Source organism: Pelophylax lessonae, assembly GCF_965119305.1.
Source record: "Pelophylax lessonae genome assembly, chromosome: 5".
NCBI classification, from domain to species: Eukaryota; Metazoa; Chordata; class Amphibia; order Anura; family Ranidae; genus Pelophylax; species Pelophylax lessonae.
Window position 1 is genome coordinate 528,476,391 of NC_138772.1, and position 27,505 is coordinate 528,503,895.

The following is a 27,505-nucleotide window of genomic DNA, read 5'->3' on the forward strand; positions in this document are numbered from 1 at the left end:
TTTTTTCAAAATAAACGCTCTTTTTTTGTTTATAGCGCAAAAAGTAAAAATCGCACAGGTGATCAAATACCACCAAAAGAAAGCTCTGTTTGTGGGAAAAAAAGGACGTAAATTTCGTTTGGGTACGGCGTCGCACGACCGCGCAATTGTCAGTTGAAGTCGCACAGCGCCGAATCGCAAAAAGTGGCCTGGACGGAAGACAGCAAAATCCTCCGGTTGTAAAGTGGTTAAGGAAAACATCTAAAGAAAATTGTATAGTGTGTATCCAGTTTAAGGAGTCCAACTAAATGTTCCTGCTCTGTACACATGGAGTGTTACATATATACAGGGCACTGTATATAGGAAGCTTTATTACATTTGGTGTGTTTGGTCCTATCAGTGGGTGAGTACAGCACAGCTTGTCAGTACACCACATCTCTTTACGACATGAGGCTGGCCCCGCCCATACAGCGCAGCCAGTCACATGACCAGCCAGCTGATCTACAGAAGGAGGAGGAGCGCCAGTAACCACGCCGGAAGTCACTGGCTCCTCACCTAGGAGACGGCGGCCGTGCGTCCCAGGTAGGACGCGGTGACCCGGAAGCCGTGCGTCTCAGGCTAGTGACGTCTCGGTATGTGATTGGCTGAGGGGCTCTGAGGGAGCAGCGGGAGGGGAGTCCGGCGGAGAAGCGGTTGATGGAGATGAGGCTTCCCGGAGACCGGACGGCCTGGGACTAGAGACGGGAGGAGCTACGTTCTCACCCCCCCCCGGCCTGTGCTGTGCGGAGACTTCATGGAGGTGAGAGGCACACCTGGGAGAGAGAGGTGATACCGGAGAGAGGGAGAGGTGACACCAGAGAGGGCAAGTTAGAGATTGACACCAGATAGAGCGGTGACACCAGAAGGAGAGGGAGCAGTGACACCATATAGAGAGAACGGTGACACCAGGGAGAGAGAGAGAACTGTGACACCAGAAGGAGAGGGAGCGGTGACACCAGATGAAGAGAGAGCGGTGACACCAGATGGAAAGAGAGAGCGGTGACACCAGAGAGAGAGAGAGAGCGGTGACACCAGATAGAGAGAGAGAGCGGTGACACCAGATGGAAAGAGAGAGCGGTGACACCAGGGAGCGGTGACACCAGATAGAGAGAGAGAGCCGTAACACCAGATAGAGAGAGAGAGCGGTGACACCAGATGGAAAGAGAGAGCGGTGACACCAGGGAGTGGTGACACCAGGGGGAGAGAGAGCGGTGACACCAGATAGAGAGAGAGAGCGGTGACACCAGATGGAAAGAGAGAGCGGTGACACCAGGGGGAGAGAGAGCGGTGACACCAGGGAGAGAGCGCAAGAGCGGAGACACCAGGGAGCAAAAGCGGTGACACCAGGGAGAGAGAGTGGTGACACCAGATGGGGAGAGAGCGGTGACACTAGATGGAGAGAGAGCGGTGACGCCAGAGAGAGAGCGTGGTGACACCAGATGGAAAGAAAGCGGTGACACCAGAGCAGGGTTTGCTCTTGGATACGGAACTGGCTAAAAAGGCGGGTCCAAAGGGTAGTAATAAACAGCGCATACTCAGACTGGTCTGAGGTGGTAAGCGGGGTCCCCCAAGGCTCAGTCCTGGGACCAACCTTGTTCAATTTATTCATAAACAGCATTGAGGTCGGGATCAGTAGTTCGATATCAGTTTTTGCAGATGACACAAAATTGGGCAGGGCAATAACTTCACAACATGAAGCAGATATCCTGCAGAATGACCTGGACAAAATAACAGAGTGAGCAACGACATGGCAAATGAGGTTTAATGTGGAGAAGTGTAAGGTTTTGCACTTGGGGACTAAAAACATAAAAACACAATACATGTTAGGAGGGGAACCCTTGGGGGAATCAAAAATGGAGAAGGATCTGGGAGTATTGGTTGATGATAGATTAGGAAACAGCATGCAATGTCAAGCGGCAGCTTCCAAAGCCAACAGAATATTAGCATGCATAAAGAAAGGGATGTATTCCAGAGATAAGACTATAATCCTTCCACTTTATAAAACTCTGGTCCGACCTCATCTGGAGTATTCTGTCCAGTTCTGGTCGCCAGTCCTCAGGAGGGATGTGTTGGAGCTGGAGAGAGTCCAGAGAAGGGCAACTAAACTAATTAGGGGATTGGAGGACCTTGACTATGAAGAGCGTCTACAATCGCTCGATTTATTCTCCCTGGAGAAGAGACGTCTGAGGGGGGACATGTTAGCAATTTATAAATATCTTAATGGGGATCCCAGCTTAGAAAAAAAGCTGTTCATTCGAAGGGATTGCATGAGGACTCGAGGGCATACAATGCGATTAGAGGAGAAGCGTTTTAACCTCAGGCAACGCGGGGGGTTCTTTACTGTTAGGGCAACAAGATTGTGGAATTCTCTACCACAAGAGGTGGTTTCTGCGGGTAGTATGGTGGCTTTCAAAAGACTCTTAGACTTACATCTCAAGGATCAGAACATTCAGGGGTATGGGAGATGATTACAGCCACACACACCTACACAGGTTGAACTGGATGGACTATTGTCTTTATTCAACCTCACCTACTATGTAACTATGTAACTATGTAACTATGTAAGATGGAAAAAGAGCGGTGACACCAGGGAGAGAGAGTGGTGAGGCCAGATGGAGAGGGAGCCGTGACACCAGATGGAAAGGGAGAGCAGTGACACCATCTAGATGGAGAGGTGACATCCAGGCACCATATAGGAGAGGGGAAACCAGGGAGATAGAGAGCAGTGACACCAGATATAGAGGGAAGGCAGGCACCATATAGGAGGAGAGGTGACACCAGGGAGGGAGAGAGAGCAGGGACACCATATAGAGTGAGAGAGGTGACAACAGGAAGAGGGAGGTATGACACCGGGAAGAGTGAGTGGAAAAGATAGAGAGGTGATATCGGGGAGGGAAAGAGAAGTGACACCAGGGAGAGAGGGGAGGGAAAGAGAAGTGACACCAGGGAGAGAGGGGAGTAGCAAGCTGACATGCAAGAGACCTGATAAAGGAAAAGGAAAGAGACCTGACAGAGATGGGGAGGTGACTGACAGCAGGGAGACACAAATCTCACACATGGGAGGGCGAGAGGCACCATGGAGAGAGCTGTAAAAAGAGAGACAGAATGACAGACAGAGGTCTGACACCAGATTGAAGGGGGGGGGGGGGGATGGTACCGTAGACCAAGTTAAATTATCATTGAAATTCATGTGTGGCTTTATTTTGCTCAGGTGGAGGGCGGGATGACGGAAGAAGTGGTGATGAGTAAGAATCCGCCTGATCGGCCCGGGATCACGTTTGAAATTGGTGCTCGTTTAGAAGCGCAGGACTACTTGCAAAAATGGTATGTTCTGGTCATGTGACTGTTTCCTACCCCTGAGCTGTGAGTAATAATAACCTGTTCATAAAATGCATTTAAAAATAAAACTACATTCTGGCTAAAAATGGAAAATGGCATAGAAAAAAGTCAGCATTTTCTGTTGTACAATCCTAATACACTTGTGTGCATGAGGCCTAAATGTTAGACAAATGTTTACCTGTGTACAGCGTAGATAACACTGACATTCCTGGCTCCGGATGCAGCTGTGTGAACGGGGCCCATGGACTTCTATACTGCTGCGGATAGATGTGTACAAAGCTATGATCAGCATACGTCTCCATGTAGTGTTTTTAATGCCTGTGTGTGTGTGAGCCCTAAATGACTCCATAAAGCAGGACTGTGGTAAGGGTGGGAATAGTTCAGATCTTCTTCATATGTGACGTGTTGAGGGACAGGGACCTCTCAACTCCCACATGTCTACAGAGGCACTGGGATGCCAGAAAAAGTGCTTTTCTGAGATGTATATGGTGGCTGCCATTGTTGGCCATCTGGTAAAATGCTGGCCGGCTGATCCACTGACTTTCAATACATAGTGACTTTGATAAGTATGCCGATCAGCAAAATCCTTTTCAGCATATTTGTACATTTCTGTTAAAAGCGGTATTAAAGTCTGTTAATAAAATTAAAAAAAAAAGTGTCTCCCCCCCCCCCCCTGCTGGTTTAGGTCATAATGTACTAGTATCCAGAGCATACTACCTGCAGAGCATACTACCTGCAGAGCATACTACCACATTATCAGAGACTTACCTACAAACAGAGCCATCCAGTGCTGGGCTGTGACAGCTCTCCCTGGTCCCCGACGCTAACTTGGCCTTCCTTCCGGGTCCTGAATCCTGAATGGGTTGCAATGACGTCACTTCGCAGTGTCACAGAGAGTGGGGCCATACATGCGGTCTAATCCTGTGCATGTGTGGCTCAGATTTCCATACCGCTGGCAGGTAGGGGGGGGGGGGGGACATTTATTACAAAAGAGACCTATAGGGTCTCCTCTGTTTTAATGACTCTGCCTGTCAGTGTACTTTTTTACTGCTTGGGTTTACTACCCCTTTAATATAAACTAGCTTTTCATTAAGGCCCCTTTCACACTTGTGCGACTTGTCCTGTGACTTGGGACTGCAAAGTCTCATCCCAGGGTTTCCAATGAATACAGTTCACTTTTGTGCAACTTCAAAGTAGTCCCTGCAGTATTAGAAGCGGCTTGAGGTCCATAGACAGCAAGATTACAAAGGCATTGCTTCAAATCATGGCAAAGTCATGTCACTGAGGCCCCGTTCACATTGCCGCGATCCGACTTGGGGGGGCGACCTTGGAGCGGCCGCCACGGACTACATAACATTGAAGTCTATGGCGGTCGCCTCCGGGTCGCCCCAAAGAAGCTCCGGACACTTTTTCTAAGTCAGAGCGACTTGTGTCGCTCCTATTAGAACGGGTCCGCAGCTTCCCTATGGGAGGCGACCTGCGGCGACCTGTGAGGCGACCAGGTCGCCTCACAGGTCGCCTTAGTGTGAACGGGGACTTAGGGCACACCAGTGAAAATGTGTTTTCATAAAAACATTATCATCAAAGCTGTACCACCGGAGGATTTTGCTGTCTTACGTCCAGGCCACTTTTTGCAATTCGGCACTGTGTGACTTTAACTGACAATTGCGCGGTCGTGCAACGCTGTACCCAAACTAAATTTACGTCCTTTTTTTCCCACAAACAGAGCTTTCTTTTGGTGGTATTTGATCACCTGTGCGATTTTTACTTTTTGCGCTATAAACAAAAAAAGAGCATAAATTTTGAAAAAATAACAATATTTTTCACGTTTTTTTATATGAAATTCCCCCCAAAAAAATGTAAAAATCAAATTTTTTTAACATTTTAGGCCAATTTGTTTTCTGCTACATATTTTTGGTAAAAAAAATCGCAATAAGCGTATTTTGATTGGTTTGCACAAAAGTTATTGCGTTTACTAACTAAGGGAAAGATTTCTGTCATTTTTTGGTGTTTTTTTTTTTTTTTTTTTTAACGAGTAATGGCGGCGATCTGCGTTTTTTTTTTTTTTGCAGCACTGCGACATTGCGGGGGACAGATCGGACCCTTGACTGACATTTTTGACACTTTTGGGGGTACCAGTGACATTTCTACAGTAATCAGTGCTAAAAAATATGCACTGTTACTGTAAAAATGACACTGGCAGGGAAGGGGTTAATTTTATTGGAGAGGGAGGGGTTAATGTATGCCTGGTGCTTACTGACATGTGTGGGGGGAGGTGACTGAGTGACACAGGGACAGATCGCATGTTCAGCTATGCTGAATCCTGCAATCTGACCCTGTCTGTCACTTAGGAGATCCGCCTGCTTTGTTTACACAAGTAGGCGGATCTCCAGACTCGATTCCCCGACGATCGGGGAAGAGCAGCGGCGATCGCCGCCACTCCTCCCCTGGCCCGACTCCCGCTGTGACTGAACACAGCGGAAGCGAGCCTCCGGCGGCGCGCGCGCGACGCCCACAAGGGGAGGAGTCCAGCGATGTAGGTCTACGTCGCTGGACGATAACGAGCCACATTGCCGCAGTAGCAGCAATGTGAGCAGACGGCAAGTGGTTAATGTAGGTCTGTCAATGCTAAAACTCAGTAAACTAATGCTGGCCAAACACTGTAGGAAAAATCGTTCATACTCATTTTCAAATAACGAACACTTGGCCGTTGGAGCAAACGATTTTGCCATCATGTAATGGCCAAATTTTGATCAATAAATCGTTCAAAGGACATAAATCAGTTTTTTTCGTTCATTTTGTCACCTATGCCTCGTGCATACAGTTCAAACGAGAACCACATTAACCTTTCAATTTGTTGTTCGTTCGGCAGAATGTTTCCAAACTTGTCCTTAGGTTTTTTTTGCTCAAAAATGTCACAGCTGATTATCGATTTGTGCCAACTAACCACATTAAGACCGGCCGACGCACACGGGCAGCCTCTCCTGCGCGGATCGATGTAGCCCTGTGTTGGTCGCACGCATGGTGCTTGGGGGCGAGCGATCGCCACTAGCGGCGTGCTCCCGCCCATACTAGACAGCGGAGGTGCCGATGCATGGGGCAGGCGGCTCCGATTGCCGCCGGGTACCTGCGATCGCTCCCCGCTGAGAGAGAAGAACGGTCAGCTATTGTAAACACAGCTGACCGTTGTTCTTCTCCCTGGAATGATCACAGAGCTCCTGTGATCCTTCTATTTAGGATCACAGGTCTCTATGATCATTTCACAAGCCCCTCCTCCCCACAGTTTGTGAACACTCCCCTTGGCTTACATTTAACCCTTTGATCACTCCTAGGTTAACCCCTTCCCTGCCAGTGTCATTATTACAGTAACAGTGCATATTTTTAGCACTGATTACTGTAGTAATGTCACCGGTCCCCCCAAAAGTGTAAAAAAATGTCAGTTAGGGATCCGATCTGTCCGCCGCAATGTCGCAGTCCCGCTAAAAATCGCAGATCGCCGCCATTACTAGTAAAAAAAATAAACAAATAATGACACAAATCTTTCCCCTAGTTTGTGGACGTGATAACTTTTGCGCAAACCAATCAAAATACGCTTATTGGGATTTTTTTTACCAAGGATATGTAGCAGAATGCAAATTAGCCTAAAAGGATGAAACATTTTGATTTTTAATATTTTTTTTGGGAATGTTGTATAGCAGAAAGTGAAATTTGTTTTTTTTTTTCAGAATTGCTCTTTTTTTTGTTTATAGCGCAAAAAATAAAACTTGCACAGGTGATCAAATACCACCAAAGAAAATCTCTATTTGTGGGAAAAAAAAGGACATCAATTTTATTTGGGTACAGCGTTGCACAACCGCGCAATTTTCCGTTAAAATAACGCAGTGCAGAATCGCAAAAAATGGCCCGGTCATTAAGGGGGCAAATCCTTCCAGTCCAGAAGTGGTTAAGTTTCCGAAAAACGAACGAACTATCCAAATGACAGATTTTCAAACAATTTTTCTTATAGTTTATGGCCAGCATAACATGTTTAGACTAATTAAATAAAAAGCTCTCTATGGCACAGCCTAAATAGGAAATAAACAAACATAATTCAATGATTCAAAATAGATTTCATTAGAAGCGGCCAAATTAGTATGGAATTCGGTTTGTCTGATCCAGGAGCCAACAAGCTTTTTATTTATTTATTTTTTATTTAGGAGTCCGCTCCATAAACAGTATTGAGCGAAACCCTCTAAAGTTAGGGCTCTTTCACACGGGCGATCCGATCAGATCCGATCTGTCAGTTTTTTAGGCGGATCTGATCGGATCCTCCATGCAGCTCCGCTGACACCCGCTGCCATGCGTATCCGATCCTGACCGTGAAATCTGCATGGATGGAAACCCTATTTTTCCATCCGTTCAGGGATCGGATTGGATGAGAGCGGACTGCAAGTGGAGACGGAGCTGTCATCCGCCGACTCAGCCGGGATCGGCGGATCAATCCCCGCTGAGCAGCACGGATCCGCCTACGGAGGCGTGTGAAAGAGCCCTTAGGCTATAGTACTGTTGGACTGCTTCTACAGAGATCTTAACTTGCTTCCAGATCCCGTGCCAAACAACTGGCCTGCTGCTCGCGGGCACCATTTAGGGAACACTTTGCAATTTCTCAATGAATGCAAAGTCTACCTCTGGACGCGGTGGAGAGGTGTGGTGGTGATGTCATGATATCCAATTCTTTCAATCATAGAACATTTATCGGGAACATGCCAAATGTTCTTTGAATAGTTCCCATGCTAAATGAGTGACCCCTTGTATTCACTATGCAGCACAGCAGCCATTTGGCAAGATTACCCGGAAGCCAGCGGCACTTACTGTAGTAGCAGTGCCCACTACAGTGATTTTTTTTAGCTTCCACGGGAAACCCACAGCTATGGCACATACTTAGGTGAATACACTTTGTTAGCAGCCATTGGTCCCCTTATCTTACTGCAAAGTAATTAATTGGGGTTACTAGGAATATTTTCATAGTTAATTGGTCAGCGCTGATTAATCACCACCATTTACCATGGCACATACTTATATTGGTCCAAGTTAGTAGAAAGCTGCTTGTGCCAAGCCCCGCTGCCTAAGTCTGTAGACACAGACTGCGGGGCTCAGCCCCACCCCCTGCTCTCTCGTCATAGGATTTGATTGACAGCAGCGAGAATCAATGGCTCCCGCTGCTATTCGTCTGCCCTGTGAGGAAGGAGAGAGACACTGCTCTTGTGCACAACACTGAATCAAGATTGGGCTCAGGTAGATATAAGGGGGGTTGGGGGGAAGCTACACAGAGAAGGTTTTTTTTTTACCTTCATGCAGAGAATGCATCAAGGTGAAAACACTTTTGCCTTTAGAACCAGTTTAATACTGTGCTGTCTGTGTACAGTCGGTGCTGCTGTTTTGTGCTGTGAGTGCGTCATTCACTTGGTGCCACTAGCACTGTGACCTGAAGCCCAGGATACTGCTCAAGCATTAAGAACCTCTTAAAGGATCAGCAGTAAGGGGTTAAAGTGACATTAAAAAGTATGAGGGCTGCCATTGCTGACTTCTCTTTTTGAGAATGCTACTTTCCTGGCTGTCAGGCTTATGTTACATCTTCAATGCTTCAAGTCTCTGACTAAGAACAAGCATAGAGATAAGGAAATTCTTATGCTCACTTACAGCATTACTTTTTGAGGTCTGTGATTCAAATATTGACGCTAATTTCTGTGTTCCGGATGCGTTTCTCTCATTTTTTGTCATCTCAGTTCGGGACATGTGCATTTTCCATGCATTTTGCCGCGTTCCTTACCGAAGAAATGCAGTGTGTTGTACTTTTGCTGACTGCACTGAAACACACTGCATTGGTGTGAGCTAGGGCCATTGAAATACATAGAAAACACTTTGCATGCATTTTTTATGCAGATTTAAAATGCACTAGACGGCATCTGATGTGAACCAGCCCTCAAGCAAATAGCATTTGCGGAAGAGGTACAGCAATGGCAGCCCCTTTTATTTTATTTTATTATTTTTTTAATAATCTTTATTTATAGAGACTTTTATACAGAACAATAATGTATAACAAAAAACGTACATGAATCAATATTGTTGTTTGAAGAAACAAACAATGTAATAGTCCAAATACTATCCATCCAAATAGATACACAGGGTGGATTGCACAACCCCTAGGCCAAACAAAGTAAATCAATAGACATACCCATCGAGAGCCAACCTGTGAACTGGGAGAGCATACCCAAAGGAAGGGAACAACATGCCCATCCTGAGATTCGTCAGCTCATAATAAATGTTCCATATGGGACTAGTACCCCACTCTAACAAAAACAATTGAGATATGAAGGGGGGGGGGGGGGGGGGAGGGACGGGAAAGTCAGCGGGTAAGTACCTAGAGATGTGAGAACTAATGAACCAAATCAGGCATGATCTGGGGTCGTTGAGGGTGCATCTGCTGCAACTAAAGCTACACAGAAACGCCTGAATAAAAATAAAATAAAATAGGGGTCAAAAGAGGAGGGAAAGCGGCTAAAGTGAGCTCCTAGTGAACTGGCTGCTCAGTCTGGGAGGAGCAATACTGTGCGTCGGGGATCTCTCGAAATAATACATCCATCCTGACCAGGTATCACGGAAGCAATCCAACTGGTGCCTAGTACAGGCGGTCCCCAGGTTACAAACAAGATAGGGACTGTAGGTTTGTTCTTAAGTCAAATTTGTTTGGAAGTCGGAACAGGTACATTTTTTTTAAGTTTAGCTCCAGCCAAAATAATAATTACGTTTTCTGGATAGCATAGAGAAGGGTTAACACCCCTGTACCATTTGTTTTGCTATCTGTGCCCCTGTTGAGAAGATTTCACCTCACTTTCTGTCCCTATGACAGCTGGATTTTGAAAATTTTGGGTTGTTGCGGAAACAAGGATTGTTGATAAAGCTTCAGTGGAGACACCTTTTTCCCATGAGAACTCTTACAGGAGTGAATTTCCCTTCCTAGGGGGAGATTTCTCCTCACTTCCTGTTGTCTCCCTCCGTTTCTAAGTAGGAGTCGTTTGTAAGTCGGATGTTTGTAACCCGGGGACCGCCTGTAGTGAGTACCCACCGTTCAGCTTCCATGATACAGTTTACTTCCCTCTTCCACTTAGTTAACGTTGGACATGCTACCTTTTTGCAATATCTTGGGATCAGGCATTTAGCAGCATTCAACAAGTGAGGGGTTACACTCTTTATATATCAATATAACAGCGTCCCTCAATAGAATTCCTACTTATAAATGTGTGCTCAGCTGCTGCCATCAATTTTGGTTATCCCAAACTTAATATAGTGATTAGTGTTGAGGCGCTAGCTTCATAATAAATATGTGTCTAAAACAATGACCATTCAATATACAAAAATAAATGGTGCTATCAACGATGCTATTCAAAACTGTTAAAAAAAAAAAATGTGACACTACATATATGTGTATTAAAAGTCTACACAGAAAATAATAATAATGGAATCCTCTATTCAACTTCTTTTTCCACCGTTTGTGAGTCAGTGATGCATGCTTTTCTTCTATATCTGTGCTCCACTCATATATACTGTGCTCCACTCATATATACTGTGCTCCACTCATATATACTGTGCTCCACTCATATATACTGTGCTCCACTCATATATACTGTGCTCCACCGCCTATTGTAAGAGGGGCCACTCACCAGAAGGCTTTGGGTCACCAGGACCCTCACTGCTTATATGCCGATTCCTACAATGGACTTGTAGTGTAAATCCACTTCCTTATAATTGTATCCAGTAATAACCGCAGGTTTAACCCAGAACAAAAATCGATAACGGGGTGATAGTGCAATACATTTATTAAAATGAAAGCCGGTACACTCACATTTATATGTGTTCTAAAGCGGCACCCACTGTATAGAGCCTGTTTAAACTTTCCTCGCCGCCGCTCGTCTCTCTGAGCCAGCGTGCGTTCCACCTGAGTCGGACGTGACGTCGGAGAAGAACCCGGAACTACCGCCACTAATATGACCTCAATGCATTTCACCGGAAGGCGTCCTCGAGAAGTGTCGACAAAAACTTTTTTTTTTTTTTGAACAGTTTTGTATAGCATCCTTGATAGCACCTTTTATTTTTGTATATTGAATGGTCATTGTTTAAGACACATATTTAGTATGAAGCTAGCGCCTCAATACTGATCACTACACTCTTTATATCTTCGGATCGAAGACCTAGAATCATGGAAGAGGAACTGAAGCTGGTTATATTCAACTGGTCGTATGGACGTTTTCTGGATCTAAGGAAGTATTGAATCCCAAAATGTCTTAATCTTTGGACAGTCTCACCAAAGATGGAGAAATGTACCACCGTGAGGGCATCCGTGCCAACCGGTGGGATCAGAACCTGGAAACATCTGAGAGGGTGTTCTATACCACCTTGTTAGAAATTTGTATGAGGATTCCTGAATATAAGTGCTGATGGAGGAAATGTGTGCCAGGTGAACAATTTTCTGAATCTGCAGGGGGGGGGGGGTGGCATTCAGTCTCCAGCTCACTTTCCCCTTCTTTGATCGAATAAGGAGTTGTCTGCGAGTGCGCCCCAAATACTAGCGTATACATATAGGATAACAAGTGTCTAGAGCAGTGATGGCAAACCTTGGCACCCCTGATGTTTTGGAACTACATTTCCCATGATGCTCATGTACTCTGCAGTGTAGTTGAGCATAATAGGAAAAGTAGTTCCAAAACATCTGGGTTGCCAAGGTTTGCCATCACTGCTCTAGAGTCTAAAGCAGGGGTCTTCAAATTATGGCCCTCCAGTTGTTCAGGAACTACAATTCCCATCATGCCTAGTCATGTCTGTGAATGTCAGAGTTTTACAATGCCTCATGGGACATGTAGTTCTGCAACAGCTGGAGGGCCGTAGTTTGAGGATCCCTGGTCTAAGGGCTGTATATACCAGGATTCGAAATAGGACAAAGTAGCTACTGTGCGCAGCGGCTGTAGCAGTTTAGAGAGGAAATCCAGCGTTTGCCTGTACCTCCATGATGACCATGTAAAGTCGCTGTAGTGAGATTGCAGAATGTCTACTGGCAATAACTACCCATCTGGGGCAAAGTTTGCACACCTCATTTTTCCATCTGTTCCCCAGGAGCGCAAAAAGCAAATATCCTCTCCTGGGAGAAACCAGGGGAAACCTCCAAGAGGTGTCGGGTGGGGTCCTGGAGGCATACCTGCCCTTAACATTAAGTCGCTCTGACTTAGAAAAGGGTTCCTGCACTACTTTTGGTGCAATTTCTGCACGACTTGCATTGACTTCTGTTAAAGAAGGCGTATGCAAGTCATGCCGAAGTCACGCTGGGATGTCAGCTTCACAGTTGCAGTAGTGTGAACCAGGCCTTGGTCTTAACAGAGATTTGTGCAATATAGCAACCAGTTTGTGGTATTCATTTTTGTTGGATGTTTAACTACCTCAATACTGGGCACTTAAACCCCCTTCCTTCCCAGACCAATTTTCATCTTTTAGCGCTGTTGCATTTTGAATGACAATTGCGCGGTCATGCAACATTGTACCTAAACCAAATTTGTGTAATTTTTTCCCCACAAATAGAGCTTTCTTTTGGTGGTATTTGATCACCGCCAGGTTTTTTCTTTTTTGGTGCACAAATAAAAAAAGACAGAAAAGTTTGAAAAAAAAAAAAAAAAGTTTTTTTGTTTAGGTTATAAAATTTTGTGAATAGATACGTTTTTTCCTGCACTGATGAGCACTGATGACGCCGCACTGACAGGCACTGATGAGGAGACACTGATGGGGTGGCACTGATATGCAGCACTGATAGGTAGCACTGATATGTGGCACTGATAGATAGCACTGATAGGCAGCGCTGGTGGGCACTGATAGGCAGCGCTGATGGGCACTGATAGGCAGCACTGATGGGCACTGATCGGCGGCACTGATAGGTGGCACTGATGGGGGGCACTGATGGGGGGCACTGATAGGCAGCACTGGTGGGCAATAATGGGCACTGGGGGATGGCAATAACGGGCACTGGTGGGCAGCACTGATATATGGCATTGGTGGGCAGCACTGATAGGAGGGCACTACTGGCAGGCTGTTTGCCATCCCTGGTGGCCATGGTGGGCATCCCTGGTGGTCATGGGTGGGCATCCCTGGTGGCTCTAGTGGCACCCCACCCCCCCAGGGCTGCACTGGTAATCAATGTTCTGATTACCAGCACAGACCCCCCCCCCTGTGATCAGTGAGTACTTAGAAATACTCACTGATCACCCCAGCTCCAGTATCGATCCTCTTCTTCTCCTCCCTGACAGGATCTGTCAGGGAGGAGAAGAGATCGAAGCCGTTACAACGGCTGTATTTACATTGCATGACGGCTGTGATTGGACACAGCCGTCATGTGATCAGGAGGGCCAATCACAGGGCCCTCCTGACTCATCTTGTTGCGCTGTGTCCGAGGGACACAGGCACATCAAGATCGCTCCGCTGCGCGTGCAGGCGGCGGCGCGATCTCGCTCCTTCTGAAGGACGTTCCGGAACGTCCATTCAGAAGGAGGAGACTCCCACCCGGCCGTATATGTACTATGGCCGGGTGGGAGGTGGTTAACTATGGTTAAGGATCCATTCACACTTGTACGACTCCAAAGTCGTGCAACTTTGATGCAACTTTGGATGGGTGCAACTTAGATGTGACTTTGGCTTTGACCAATGATAATGGACAGCTGTTGCACAACTGTCGCATGTATAACATTCAGGTGTGACTTTCATGTGACTTTTAAGGGTTTACATTGGAGTCTGGGGCACTCAAGTTGCATGAAAATTGGACCAAAATAGTGCAGGAACCTTTTTAAAGTCGCTACGACTTTAAGTCGCACATATTTAAAGATTGTCATTGAAAAACATGGGGTGTGACTTGTCATGGGACTTTAGTATCCAAAGTCGCATAACAAGTCACACAAGTGGGAATGGAGTCTTAACCATGCTCCCAAATTCCTGTCCCTTCTTTGAATATATTTATATATATATATATATAGACTCACTGATGCCAGTGATGGCATTATATAGGTTAATTAGGATCTCTTTGTAGTCTAGTCTGGGTGGCGCCCATGCTCTCTCCCTAGTAACGGTGGTGGAGTGAGCGTAGCCCGCATACGACAGCAAGTGTTATTTGTAGGATGACCAGGTGAAAATAAAGCTTAATAAAAAAAAAGAAGAATCCTAATGAAGCTGCCATCAGGCCTTATGGACACTGGACATTTTTCAAATTCTCCTAGAAACCTTTCCTCCTGGCAGCCGCGTTTTGACAGAAAAAAAACTGCTGACGCTTGTAAAAGTGGGTAAAGCTGACCATACACTAGCCGGAATATTGGACAAACTCATTTTCGAAAAACGAAAAATCGGCCGTGAGAGCAGATGATGGTGCCATCATGTAATGACCGAATTTCGAACGATAAATCCATCAATGGACTTAAATGAATCAGTTTTTCTTCAGTTTGTTACATATGTCGAGTTCAAACAGGTCGGCAGAGAAACACATTAACCTTTCAATTTATCATTGTTTATCGTTCGGTCGGTGGATTTTCAAAACTGTTCCTTCGATTTTTTTTTTTTGGCTCTGAAAAGTTTAATATGACTTTCTAATTTGTGTCCATTAACTGGCCGAAAAATGAACGATCGGACCAAATGACAGATTTTCGAACAATCTAGTGTATGGCCAGCATAACTCTTTTAGGTGCAATGAGTGCCGGTCAGACATCGCATGTAATTCGTGCTGCACTGCTCTGCAAATCACATGTGATATCTGTGCATTGCAAACTCAGCCATACAGATTGTATGGCTGAATTTGCATCGCATTCGGACCAAAGTCGCACAGGACCCTTTTTTTGGTCCGCACCAGAATGATCGAATGGCATCCGATTTATATCCAAACTGAAAGTTCACACTGCGATATGTGAACTGATCTGGGGGGGGGGGGGGGTAGTCGTTAACTTTGTATTGACACCCCCAGGGATTCGCATATGGCAGTGTGAACTGCCTGCGAGGCGAGCGGGATGCGGGATTTGCAGGGTTCCCGCATCGCATGTGTGTGAACCGACATTTGCAGGCTTGGGCATTAATTCATTTTATTGGCCAGAATAAATAACTTATCCTAGCCATTAAAATAGATTGATGCTCAAGCGTTTTTCTGCCAATACTATGCTGCTCCTGGACGCGCTGACAGTGTTTTTTCTCCCTACCACTAAACTCCTCTAAAAGCGTGTGTGTACATGGACACACAGAATAACATGGAGGGGCGTTTAGGGGCAGGAAAAAAACCACCTGACGCCCCTAGGAGCAGCTGTAAAAACTTTGTGTGCATGAGGCCAGCTGCAGTATATTACATGTTGTGACGCTACTTTTTTGTGCTTTATTCGGTTTTATATGGTGCCGTCTATTACAGCGGTGAAGGAAAAAGTATGGCTTCACTGCTGGAAACTTTCAAATTGATGAGTAAGATGGAATGGAGTATATTTTACAGATTTCTGTCTGTAGATGTTTTATTGCTGGCGCTGTTGTAGACATAAATCAGCTATTGTAAAGACTTTGTACACTTTTAGCCTGGGTTCACACCTAAATCGGATGTGGCTCACAGCAGGGGTCCGATGCGTCCCTGTTCTTCATTTCAGGGAGGAATCAAGCCCAAACATTTGCCTCAATTCGGACCTGAAATGAAGCCAAAGATGCACACAGGACCCCTGTGCAATCCACTCGGCATCCGTCACCAAGATGTGTGAACTACCTCCATTGAGAGCCGGTCACAATCTCCTGTCATGCAAATTGGATGCGGGAAACCCTGCATCCAATTCGCACTTGTGTGAATCCATCCTTATGCCTTGTACACACAATCAGATAATCAGACGATTTATCATTCGCATTTTGTTGCATGATATTAGTATTGAATTCAACAATGCGTACTAAACGTTTGATTTTTTTTTTTTTGTATGATTCTGGAAAAGCTTTCTGGTTGCGTAGCTTTGTATCGGATAGTGCAAAACAAATACAATGGCAGCCAGGCTTTTTCCGGGTTATTTCGTGTTTCTGATCATGCGCGGTCTTTGTCTATTGATTTTTAGCGAACGCTTACTGTACTGATTGCTAGGCTATCGCACAACAAAAGTTTTCATGTTTGTCCCTTCGGATTTTGTTGGACGAAATGTCGTAAACGGCTGTCGAAAAGCCGTGTACTTACGATCAGATTCGTAAAAAAGCAATTCGAAAGCGATTTTTTTTTTTTTTTTTTTTTTTTTTTTTTTGTTCGATTATCTGATCGTGTGTACGAGGCATTTGAATATTTGGATCTGACCCATGGGTTCTCAGCTCTGTCAGTACACTGAGGGCTCTCTATCATGGGATACTTTTCAAGGCATTGAAGCCTCGCACATACCAATGCATACACAAATTGTACACAGCGGGTGATATTTGTCAAGCAAGTTTGCAACACAAGTAAACGCACATCGGGCTGCCTCTCATTTCGGAAATTTTCTGCAACAGGTTTACTTTGTATTTATGACTCCTGCACCTGAAATTCTGCGCAGCTAATTGAGAAAGATTTTGTGTTCAAGTACAGCGCCACATAATGAACTAAAAGGATAAAAAGAACACAGTCCATGAAGTCCGTCAAGTTATGATGTTGAGGTGCAGAGATAAATACAAATAAATTCCAACACCGTGCAGACACAATCCTAAAGTTCACCACGTGCATAGAATAAGGTATTCTCCTTACCAGATTTTTAGACCCCCTGTTAAGGAAGGTCCACCAAGCATGAGGTATAAACCGATCACCAGTGAAGTGTCCACTCCAAGTCTGCAACCAATCCACGGAACATTCATAGAGGACAGTATATCTTTAAGAACTTCTTAAACCCCAAATGATGGACATTGATGTTCCTCCGAGAAAACAAGTGGGGCTCACATAGTGAAGTACGTACGGTTTATTAAATAAAAATACAGGTAAAAAACTCACATGTTGGCTGCATGATACAGACATGTAATGAAGGTTTGCCGCGGCTACAAGCGTATCTGCATGGGGGCTGGCTTGACTGACGCGTTTCGTCCTTCAGAATTTGTCAAAATTGAGAAAGATTTGCACAGGTCTGCGTCACATTTAGCAATGAAGATGATGCATTTTCACCCCAAACAGGTGCACTATGGTACATGGTCCTCTGTAGGCTTTCTGAGCTGATCCCGCAAGCTTACCATTATACTTATGAGCCGTAAAAATAAAATAAAAGCGCTCAGGTATATCAAACAAAAAATCTCTTGGTGTATAATACAGAAATAAAAATTTAAAATTTGTCAGTTCAAAATTAAAAAATAAATAAATTGTTAGGAAGTCTGTGTAAGCTAAAGTGCAGTGATGTAATGGGCAATACCACCTACACAGAGCAGCTCTTCTCAGAAGTGAGGAAGACTCTGGAAAAAATACAAAACAAAAACACACAAAAAAACAATTTTTAGGCATTTTTCCAAGAAACCCCTGAAGGATCCAGAGGGCACCCTAGTTGAAAAAGGCTGCTTTAGAGGTTGGCCCGTTGGGGCCAACTGAGAACCATGTATCGTATGTGGCTCTGGCCCAATTATTACATCAGAATTCACAACGTGATCTATTCAGTGACACTGGCTAGTATACCCAGATACCCAGAGAGTGACGCTCTGTTTCTCAGGAGTGATCTTAAACTTCCTAAATGTAACAAATTACCAATTAGCAGCTAGAATAGCAATTAGGTCTCATCCACATGGGGGGCTATTTTGGCGTCAGACGTTTTTTTCTGCCGCCAGTAAACCCCCCAGCATGTTCTCCTATGTCTCCATGCACACACAGGCTGTTATCAGCAGTTTTTGGCAGTGGCATTTTCTGGCTGTAAAAACCCCCCCAGAAAACTAGGGGGTTCTGAGTGGAGTTTTTCAGCTTTAACCACTTAAGCCCCGGAAGATTTCACCCCCTTCCTGACCAGGCCCTATTTTGCGATTCGGCACTGCGTGACTTTAACGGACAATTGCGCGGTCGTGCGACGCTGTACCTAAACGAATTTGACGTCCTTTTTTTCCCACAAACAGAGCTTTCTTTTGGTGGTATTTGATCACCTGTGCGATTTTTTTGATCATGCGCTATAAACAAAAAAAGAGCGTAAATTTTGCAAAAATAACAATATTTTTCACATTTTTTTTATATGAAATTCCCCCCCAAAAAATGTAAAAATCTAAATTTTTTTACATTTTTGGCCAATTTGTTTTCTGCTACCTATGTTTGTAAAAAAAAATCACAATAAGCGTATTTTGATTGGTTTACGCAAAAGTTATTGCGTTTACTAACTAAGGGAAAGATTTTTGTCATTTTTGTTGTTTTTTTTTAACGCGTAATGGCGGCGTTCTGCGATTATTTTTTTTTTGCGGGACTGCGACATTGCGGCGGACAGATTGGACCCTTGACTGACATTTTTGACACTTTTGGGGGTACCAGTGACATTACTGCAGTAATCAGTGCTATACATATGCACTGTTACTGTAAAAATGACACTGGCAGGGAAGGGGTTAACTTTATTGGAGAGGGAGGGGTTAAGTGTGTCCCTAGGGGCGTGCTTCTAACTGTGATTGTATGTGGCTAGTGGTGTAACAGCAGAGATCTACGGTCCTACATAGCAGGACCGACTGATCTGTGTTTTTACACAGGGGAGAGTGACAGGCTGCTTTGTTTACATTAGCCGCCTGCCTTTCTCCCTCTCTGCCCGACGATCGCGAGTGATCGGCGGACATCGGGTCTGCCGGTCACACGCGCGGGCTTCCTCTGGTACGAGCGGGAGCGCGCCCGCCCCCTATTTGCTCCCAGGCTAGTGACGTACCGATACGTCACTTTGCCTGGGAGGGGCTGATCGCCGCCGCATATAGTCGGGCGGCAGTCAGCAAGTGGTTAAAAACGCTCTAACGTCAAACGCTGATTAAACACCAAAAAACACTGCTAACTGGCATTTTTTACATTTTTATTTTTTTTTATTTCATTGCTATTTTTAAGCCTGGGTTGTGTTTTGAGGTGTCGTTGATGGAACATAGCCTGGATTCACACTGGTGAATGCTGAACACCGCATATGATTTGCACCAAAAACGCACCGCATTCCTGTGCACATTACATGTGATGTCTGTGCGATGGGATTTGAACCATAGATTTTGTATGGCTCAAATTGCATCACATTTGCACCAAAATGTTGTAGGACCTTTTTTCTTCACACCTAATGACATTGCATGGGTGTGATCACCCATGCGATGCGATTCTGGCAAGCGCACTGCATTTTGCAATCTGTTTCGGGGTATCGTTCATGGAACATGAAGCCCTGTTGACATTGTGCCGATTTGGCATGCGATTTGCTGAATTGCATGTCAAATCTGAGCCTATTGCTGGCAGCGGCACCGGTTCACACTGAGGGCGGGTTTGAAATAATTCAGCTGAATGCGCACAATTTCAAACTCGCATGTCAGGGGCGATTTGACAGACATTTGTATGGGTTCATGCCCAGATGTCTATTGAAATCGCCCTGAAGTCACCCAAAAAAGTGCAGAAACTACTTTTGGGAATCGTTGCGGCACCGCGATGTCGGGGATGCACCAATTCGGACAGTGACGTTGCCGGCAATAGGCTCTGATTTGGCATGCGATTTGATATGGGAAATTGCGTGTCAGATCTGTATGATCTGAATGGGGGGCCTAATGTTCCATTAGGCCCCCCAAAACAGATTGCAAAATGCAGTGAGCTTGACAGAATCGCATCCCATGGGTGTTCACACCTATGCAATGTGATTTTGATGCTGGGAAAAAAGGGTCCACATTTTCACCAAAATTTTCTAGGACCCTTTTTCCCCCTCATCTGAATCTTCTCACATGGTTGAGAACACCCACGGGGGGGATACGATTCTGTCAAGCAGTGCATTGCGGGAAAGACGGAGTTACTAAAATAGCAGAGAGGTGATATTCAGCTAAAAACGCTGAAAAACGCCAATGCAAAAAAAGCTACAAAACACTGAAAAACTCACTACAAAGCGTTTAGTGTGCATGAGGTCTGAATGTCCAAAATAAACTGAATTGGGTGATGGTCACTGATCAACTCATTTGTACTGTCCCCCCCCCCCCCTTCTTTAAAAAAAAAAAAAAGAAATAGGGGCCCCAGTAGTGTAAAAATTTGTCCAGTTTAGAACAAGGGAGCTTGGTTTATATGACACATTTGTGGATATGTCACAGCAGCAGCCGAGCGCAGAGTTGTAATGACAGGGAGGAAGAAAATATTGCACATGTGCCAGCTTATGAACAAGGAAAGGTACTCTTTCCTGTTGTGCTGGGGGCACGCTGAGTGGTCAAGGTGGCCCAGCTTCTATGCTCGGATGATTTGAGCCTATTCAATTTTTATGGATGCAAATCGCACCGCAAAGGTATCCGTGTATTTGTATTATGTACACTGTACACATTATCTCTTCAGGGCCCAACCGCTGACGCCCCCTCTACACTTCAGGGTCCTCTGACAAGGCACCCCCTTTCTTCAGGGTCCTCTGACTAGGCACCCCCTTTCTTCAGGGTCCTCTGACAAGGCACCCCCTTTCTTCAGGGTCCTCTGACTAGGCACCCCCTTTCTTCAGGGTCCTCTGACTAGGCACCCCCTTTCTTCAGGGTCCTCTGACTAGGCACCCCCTTTCTTCAGGGTCCTCTGACTAGGCACCCCCTTTCTTCAGGGTCCTCTGACTAGGCACCCCCTTTCTTCAGGGTCCTCTGACTAGGCACCCCCTTTCTTCAGGGTCCTCTGACTACGCACCCCCTTTACAGCTAGCTGACTCCTGGAACCTTCACCGGAGTGGTCCCCTCTTGGCAGACCCCTAGGGGCAGTTCACAGTACTCACGACCTTGGCAGGCTTTCTTGGAACTGAACCCCTCTTCCTCCACTGGTTCTCGGCACACCGGATCCCCTCTGCAGCTCAACTCAGCACTCTCTGGATTCCCAGGCAGCCCCCCGAGACACCCGATCCTTCTGACAGGAGGAGAGACAGCCGTACTCTCCCTCCTGGGACTCTGCTCCCGCCAAAGACGCTGCGTGATGCGTTCCCCTCAAACTTATACCCACCCCCAGAATTCTCTGCTGCAGAATCTGCCCTCTGGGATAGATACGTGTCTCTGATTGGGTTTCCTCCACTGCCCAATGAGAATCCTCTCATGGAGCCAGTGGGGAGACTCCCCTCTCAGCAGACACACCTGGGAGACATGACAGCCAGCTGAAATCATGGCCCTGCTGTTAGGCAGACAAGGCCCACTATAATTTTACCTAGCACCTACCTGTAGGGTGATACACACACAGTGATATATTTTCAAGCATTCTTTTCTTTCAATTTTGATGATTATTACAACCCAAAATTCAGTATCTCAGATAATTAGAATATTACATAAGACCAATAGGAAAAATAGATTTTTAAAACAGAAATGTTGGCTTACTGAAAATTATATCCATGTACATTATAGTAAATCATCACAGACTGTGGAAAATTTTGCATTTCATTTGGAATTGAAGGTCCCAGAGTCTGGAGGAAGAGTGGAGAGGCACAGAATCCAAGTTGCATGAGGTCCAGTGTGAAGTTTCCACAGTCAGTGATGATTTAGGGAGCCATGTCATCTGCTGGTGTTGGTCCACTGTGTTTTATCAAGTCCAAAGTCATCACAGCCCTCTACCAGGAAATTCTACAGCACTTCATGCTTCCCTCTGCTGACCAGCTTTATGGAGATAATGATTTCATTTTCCAGCAGGACTTGGCACTGCCCACACTGCCAAAACTACCAATACCTGGTCACATGATCATGGTATCACTGTGCTTGATTGGCCTGCAACCTCGAATGACCTAAACCCCATAGAGAATCTGTGCGGTATTGTTAAGAGGAAGATGAGACACCAGACCCAACATGAGCTGAAGGCCGCTATTAAAGCAACCTAGGCTTCCATAACACCTCAGCAGTGCCACAGGCTTAAATGTCAAAAAGGGGAGTGATTGGCGCTGCCAGGAAAGTAGGTTAATGGGAAATCTGGGTTAGGCTCCTATAGTTCTGATCGCCTCCATGCCACGCCAAATTGATGCAGTAATTCATGCAAAAGGAGCCCCAACCAAGTATTGAGTGCATACTATACTGTATATGGATATACTTTTCAGTAAACCAACATTTCTATATTAAAAATCCTTTTTCTTTTATTGGTCTTCTGTAATATTCTAATTTTCCGAGATACAGAATTTTGGGTTGTCACTAGCTGTAAGCCATAATCATCAAAATTAAAAGAAATACTTGAAATATATTACTCTGTGTTTAACGCATCTATATAAAATATATGAGCTTCACTTTTTATATGCGCTTCACTTTTTGAATTGCATTACTGAAATAAATTAACTTTTTGATGATATTTTAATTTTATGAGATACACCTGTATTACATTTTTGATTTTGGGTTTAATACCGATTTAAAGCGGAACTCTAGGAAAATACAAAATTTGCCCTTGCAGTAGAGCACCCTCACACTGCAATGGTGAAATGTTTGTTTAGTCCAGGGACAGAGGATTAAAGAGCAAATACTTACTCCTCATTCCAGCAGGCTCCTTCCATCACTGTGACCGATATTTCTAAAACCCGTTCTATTTTGTGCCTGGCTCTGCTCACACTCCAGCAGCTCAGTGCACCATACAGGGTTAAAGTACCTGTGTTGTATGTGATGACTGGGTGAGAAGATGGCTAACAAGTTAGAGGGGCTTTTAAACTATGTGATGGGGGAGGGAACAGATGTAGAATTAGCTAGCAGGGAGCAAGGTTCAGCGGGCACAAATTGGGACATTAGCGGTAGGGTGTTCGGAGTTCCTAAACCCAAGGTGGGCATAGGGAAACATCGCAAGAGCAGCCTAAAAACATCGAACGAGTATATAGTATGCAACCGGACAAAATTATGAGGTTTGTATACCAATGCTAGAAGCCTGACCAACAAGATGGGAGAGCTGGAGCTGCTGATGTATGAGGAGGACTTAGATTTTGTGGGGATTTCAGAGACTTGGTTTGACAGCTCTCATGATTGGCTGGTGACCATTCAGGGGTATTCCCTTTATCGCAGAGATAGAGAAGGTAAAAAAGGGGGAGGGGTATGTCTGTATATTAAGAACAGTGTACAGGTAAATAGGAGGGACAATGTTAATAATGAAGCTAAGCAGGAGGAGGTAGAATTCCTATATGTAGAACTTAAAAGGGAAGGCACTATAGGGAAGGTAATATTGGGAGTATGCTATAGACTCCCCAAACCAGAGGGAGGAGGGGGGAGGCGGACCTCCTTTCACAGATTGGATTGGCAGCAAAGATGGGAAATGTAATTATAATGGGGGACTTTATTTATCCAGATATAGACTTGGCAGAAGGAACCGCACGCTTATCCAAGGCTCGGCAGTTCCTAAATGTCTTGCAGGATAATTTCATGGATCAGATGGTGAATGCACCGACAAGAAACAATGCGGTACTTGACCTACTGATTACCAACAATACAGACCTGCTCACGTATATAGAAATACGGGACAACTTGGGAAACCGTGACCATAGATCAGTTAGTTTCAGTATTAATCCTAGTAATAGGAAACACAAGGGTAATATAAGGACACTGAATTTCAAAAGAGCCAACTTTCCAAAACTGCGCTCGCTGCTAGAAAATGTCAAATGGGATAGAACCCTAAGAACAAAGAACACGGAGGAAAAATGGGAGTGCTTCAAGAACATACTAAGCAAAGGGATTGACCAGTGCATTCCAAAGGGGAATACATTTAAAAGAGCCAAAATAAACCCTTGTAGGCTAAACTCCAACATAAAAATGCATATTCGTGCTAAAGGAAAGTCCTTCATAATTATTGCAGCATTCCAACAGTATAAAGAGTGCAATAAGAAATGCAAAGGTGAAATCAGGGGAGGCTAAAATAGAACACAAGAGACATAGCGCAAGAGAGTAAAAAAAAAAACCCCAAGAATTTCTTTAAGTATATAAATAGTAAGAAAGCAAGACCAGAACACATTGGCCCATAAAAGATGATGAAGGGAATATGGCCACAGAGGACAGAGAGAAGGCGAAAGTGCTAAATAATTTCTTCTCTTCAGTCTTCACAAAAGAATCGGGGGGCTACACTAACCCAGCTTTTAATGCTAACTTAAATAATACACCTCAGGAAATACCGCCATGGTTAACAGAAGATAGACTTCGAACTAAACTAGAGAAACCTTACATAAATAAATCACCGGGATCGGATGGCTTGCACCCAAGGGTTCTTAAAGAGCTCAGCCAGGTGGCAGCCAGACCATTATTCTTTAAGGATAGTCTACAGACGGGTACGGTGCCAGCTGATTGGAAAAAAGCCAACGTGGTACCAATATTTAAAAAAATGGCAGAGATATATCCTGGGTAACTATAGACCTGTCAGCCTAACATCTGTAGTCTGCAAGATTATGGAGGGGATGTTAAGGGACCACATACAAGACTTTAGTAATGAAAACTGTATTATTAGTAGTAATCAGCAAGGATTCATGAAAAATCTTTCTTGCCAGACCAATCTATTAACCTTCTACGATGAAGTGAGCTGCCATCTAGATAAAGGTAAGCCTGTGGATGTGGTGTATCTGGACTTTGCAAAGGCATTTGACACCGTTCCCCACAAACGCTTACTGTACAAACTAAGGAAGATAGGTATGGACCATAAGGTGAGTACCTGGATAGAGAACTGGCTCCAGGGGAGAGTCCAGAGGGTGGTGATAAATGGGGAGTACTCGGATTGGGCGGGTGTGGAAAGTGGAGTCCCCCAAGGTTCTGTCCTGATACCAATCCTGTTTAATTTATTCATAAATGATCTAGAGGAGGGAATATCTAGCACAATCTTGGTATTTGCGGATGATACTAAACTAAGCAGGGCAATAAATTCTATACATGATTTGGAAACCTTACAAGCGGACCTGAACAAAATAATGGAGTGCGCAACTACATGGCAGATGAGGTTTAATGTTGAAAAATGTAAAGTAATTGGAAATGTACTGCACTTGGGCGTCAGAAACCAGAAAGCAAGCTTCTCGCTAGGGGGGGGGGGGGGGGAACCTCTGGGTGAATCTAAGATGGAAAAGAACCTGGGGGTCCTAGTGGACAACAGGCTTGGCAGTGGCATGCAATGCCCAGCCGCTGCAAGCAAAGCCAACAGAATACTGGCTGGAGTATGCTGTCCAGTTCTGGGCACCGGTCCTCAGGATGGATATGCTGGAACTGGAGAGAGTCCAGAGAAGGGCAACAAAAATAATTAGGGGAATGGAGGGCATCGGCTATGAGGAAAGACTACAAGCACTGAACTTATTCTCTCTGGAGAAGAGACGATTGAGGGGGGATATGATATCAATGTACAAATACTGTACTGGTGACCCTAGCATAAGGAACAAACTATTCAGAGGAAGGGAATGCAATAAGACACGTGGCCACTCACTAAAACTAGAGGAAAAACGGTTTAACCTTAAAGTGCGTAAGGGGTTCTTCACTGTAAGAGCGGTAAGGATGTGGAATTCTCTTCCACAAGCAGTCGTATCAGCAGGGAGAATCGATAGTTTCAAAAAATTATTATACAGTCACCTTAAAGACCACAACATACAGGGGTATACAATGTACGGTTAGCAGGAAACACACACACACATCATAGGTTGAACTGAATGGACTGATGTCTTTTTTCAACCTCACTAACTATGATGCCGAAGCAATGCCCACAGCTTCAGGGCTATGACCAGAGCTTTGGGTGTTGAAGCCTGGTGTAAGATACGTAATAGAGCCTCTTCATCTCTCCCCCAGGCATAACAAGCATTTAACATTTGCAGTGTTAGTGGGCCCCCCTTTGCAAAGGTGTTTTTTTTTTTTTTTTCATTTTCCTGGAGTTGGCCTTTAAATTGGCAAGGTGACTCTGTCTCTTTAAGGATACCCATTTGCCCACACCGTGTTTCTTAATACATTCTTTCCTTTCATCATTTCCCAACACCCACAGACTTCTGCTTCCTGTACCAGACGTCTAACGTTTAGCTGTTGCTAGGTGTTTTTAGTTCTTTAGTGTGTTCTGACCCCCCCCCGCTGCTGTTTTTGACTTTAGATCAGGTGTATGCAAATCCATGATTTTTGAACAACTTTAACCATTCCTCTGTTATATCTTCTTAGACAGAGTACAAGTCTGGCCATGCATGCCATCTGTATGCTGAGACTTGGGACTCATTCACACCAGTGGCTGTTCTTTATGCTGTGCATAATATGCGCCCACTGGCATGCATGGTGCATCCATGCTTCTATGTGTTATAATAAGGCATCTCAGTGTTTACTTTAATCTTTTTTTTTTTTCTTTGTTTTATTGAAAATTTAACCCAAAAAATTAACTAAACTCCTATGAACAAAAGAGCACATTTTGATGCACGGCTGTATGCACCAATCAGCGTGTTCCTTGTTAGCATATGAGCACTGCTGCACAACTGATTGGCTCCTTGTGCTGCTTCTCTCTTTGCCAGTCTGCTGTAAAGGTAGCTGCAAGAGGCTAATACCATTTTAAAATTGGGTACTTATTCTGTCTGAAATAAAATAAATAAAAAATTATAATACATTGAATGATTAAGTAAGTTAAAATACCGAAAGACTCTGTATGTCTCTTCTGTCACAAATGCTTCCTCCTGCCTTGATAAAATGAATGGATGTGGTAGCACTGCTAAAAAAAGAAAGAATTAATATATAAAGTAAGCAATGTAAAAAATCATACATTAAATGGGAGTTCCGGCCTCGGGGGTGAAATTTAGATAAAAATACCCCCGGGACAGTCAGGGCTAGTACATTCCATAATGGATAGTCTCTGAACTGTCCCGGGTCACACTTACCTTTTAGAAGAAATACTTACCTTGAAAATTTCTTCTCCAGCGCTGCCATCTCAGGTGTGGGCAGCTGAAGCCAGCGCGTCCACTTCTGCGTCCTCTTCCATGTCCTCTTCGTCCCAGAATGCACTGCACCGGCCCCGCTCGTCACTTCCGGTGCGGGCGCGTCATCCCTGCACAGCTTCTGGGCATGCTGT

General features: G+C 44.8%; 1 protein-coding gene across 1 annotated transcript in view; it reads left to right on the forward strand.

Annotated features, from left to right (window-relative positions):
• The first annotated feature begins 613 nt into the window (after window positions 1-613).
• The window catches only part of PHF20L1 (PHD finger protein 20 like 1), a 255,783-nt gene continuing 228,891 nt past the window's right edge, over window positions 614-27,505 (forward strand). The window contains exons 1-2 of the mRNA XM_082259569.1: window positions 614-778; window positions 3,230-3,342. Of these exons, the coding sequence (XP_082115695.1) occupies window positions 773-778; window positions 3,230-3,342 (119 nt within the window). The 5' untranslated portion in view covers window positions 614-772. The remainder of the gene's footprint in view (window positions 779-3,229; window positions 3,343-27,505) is intronic.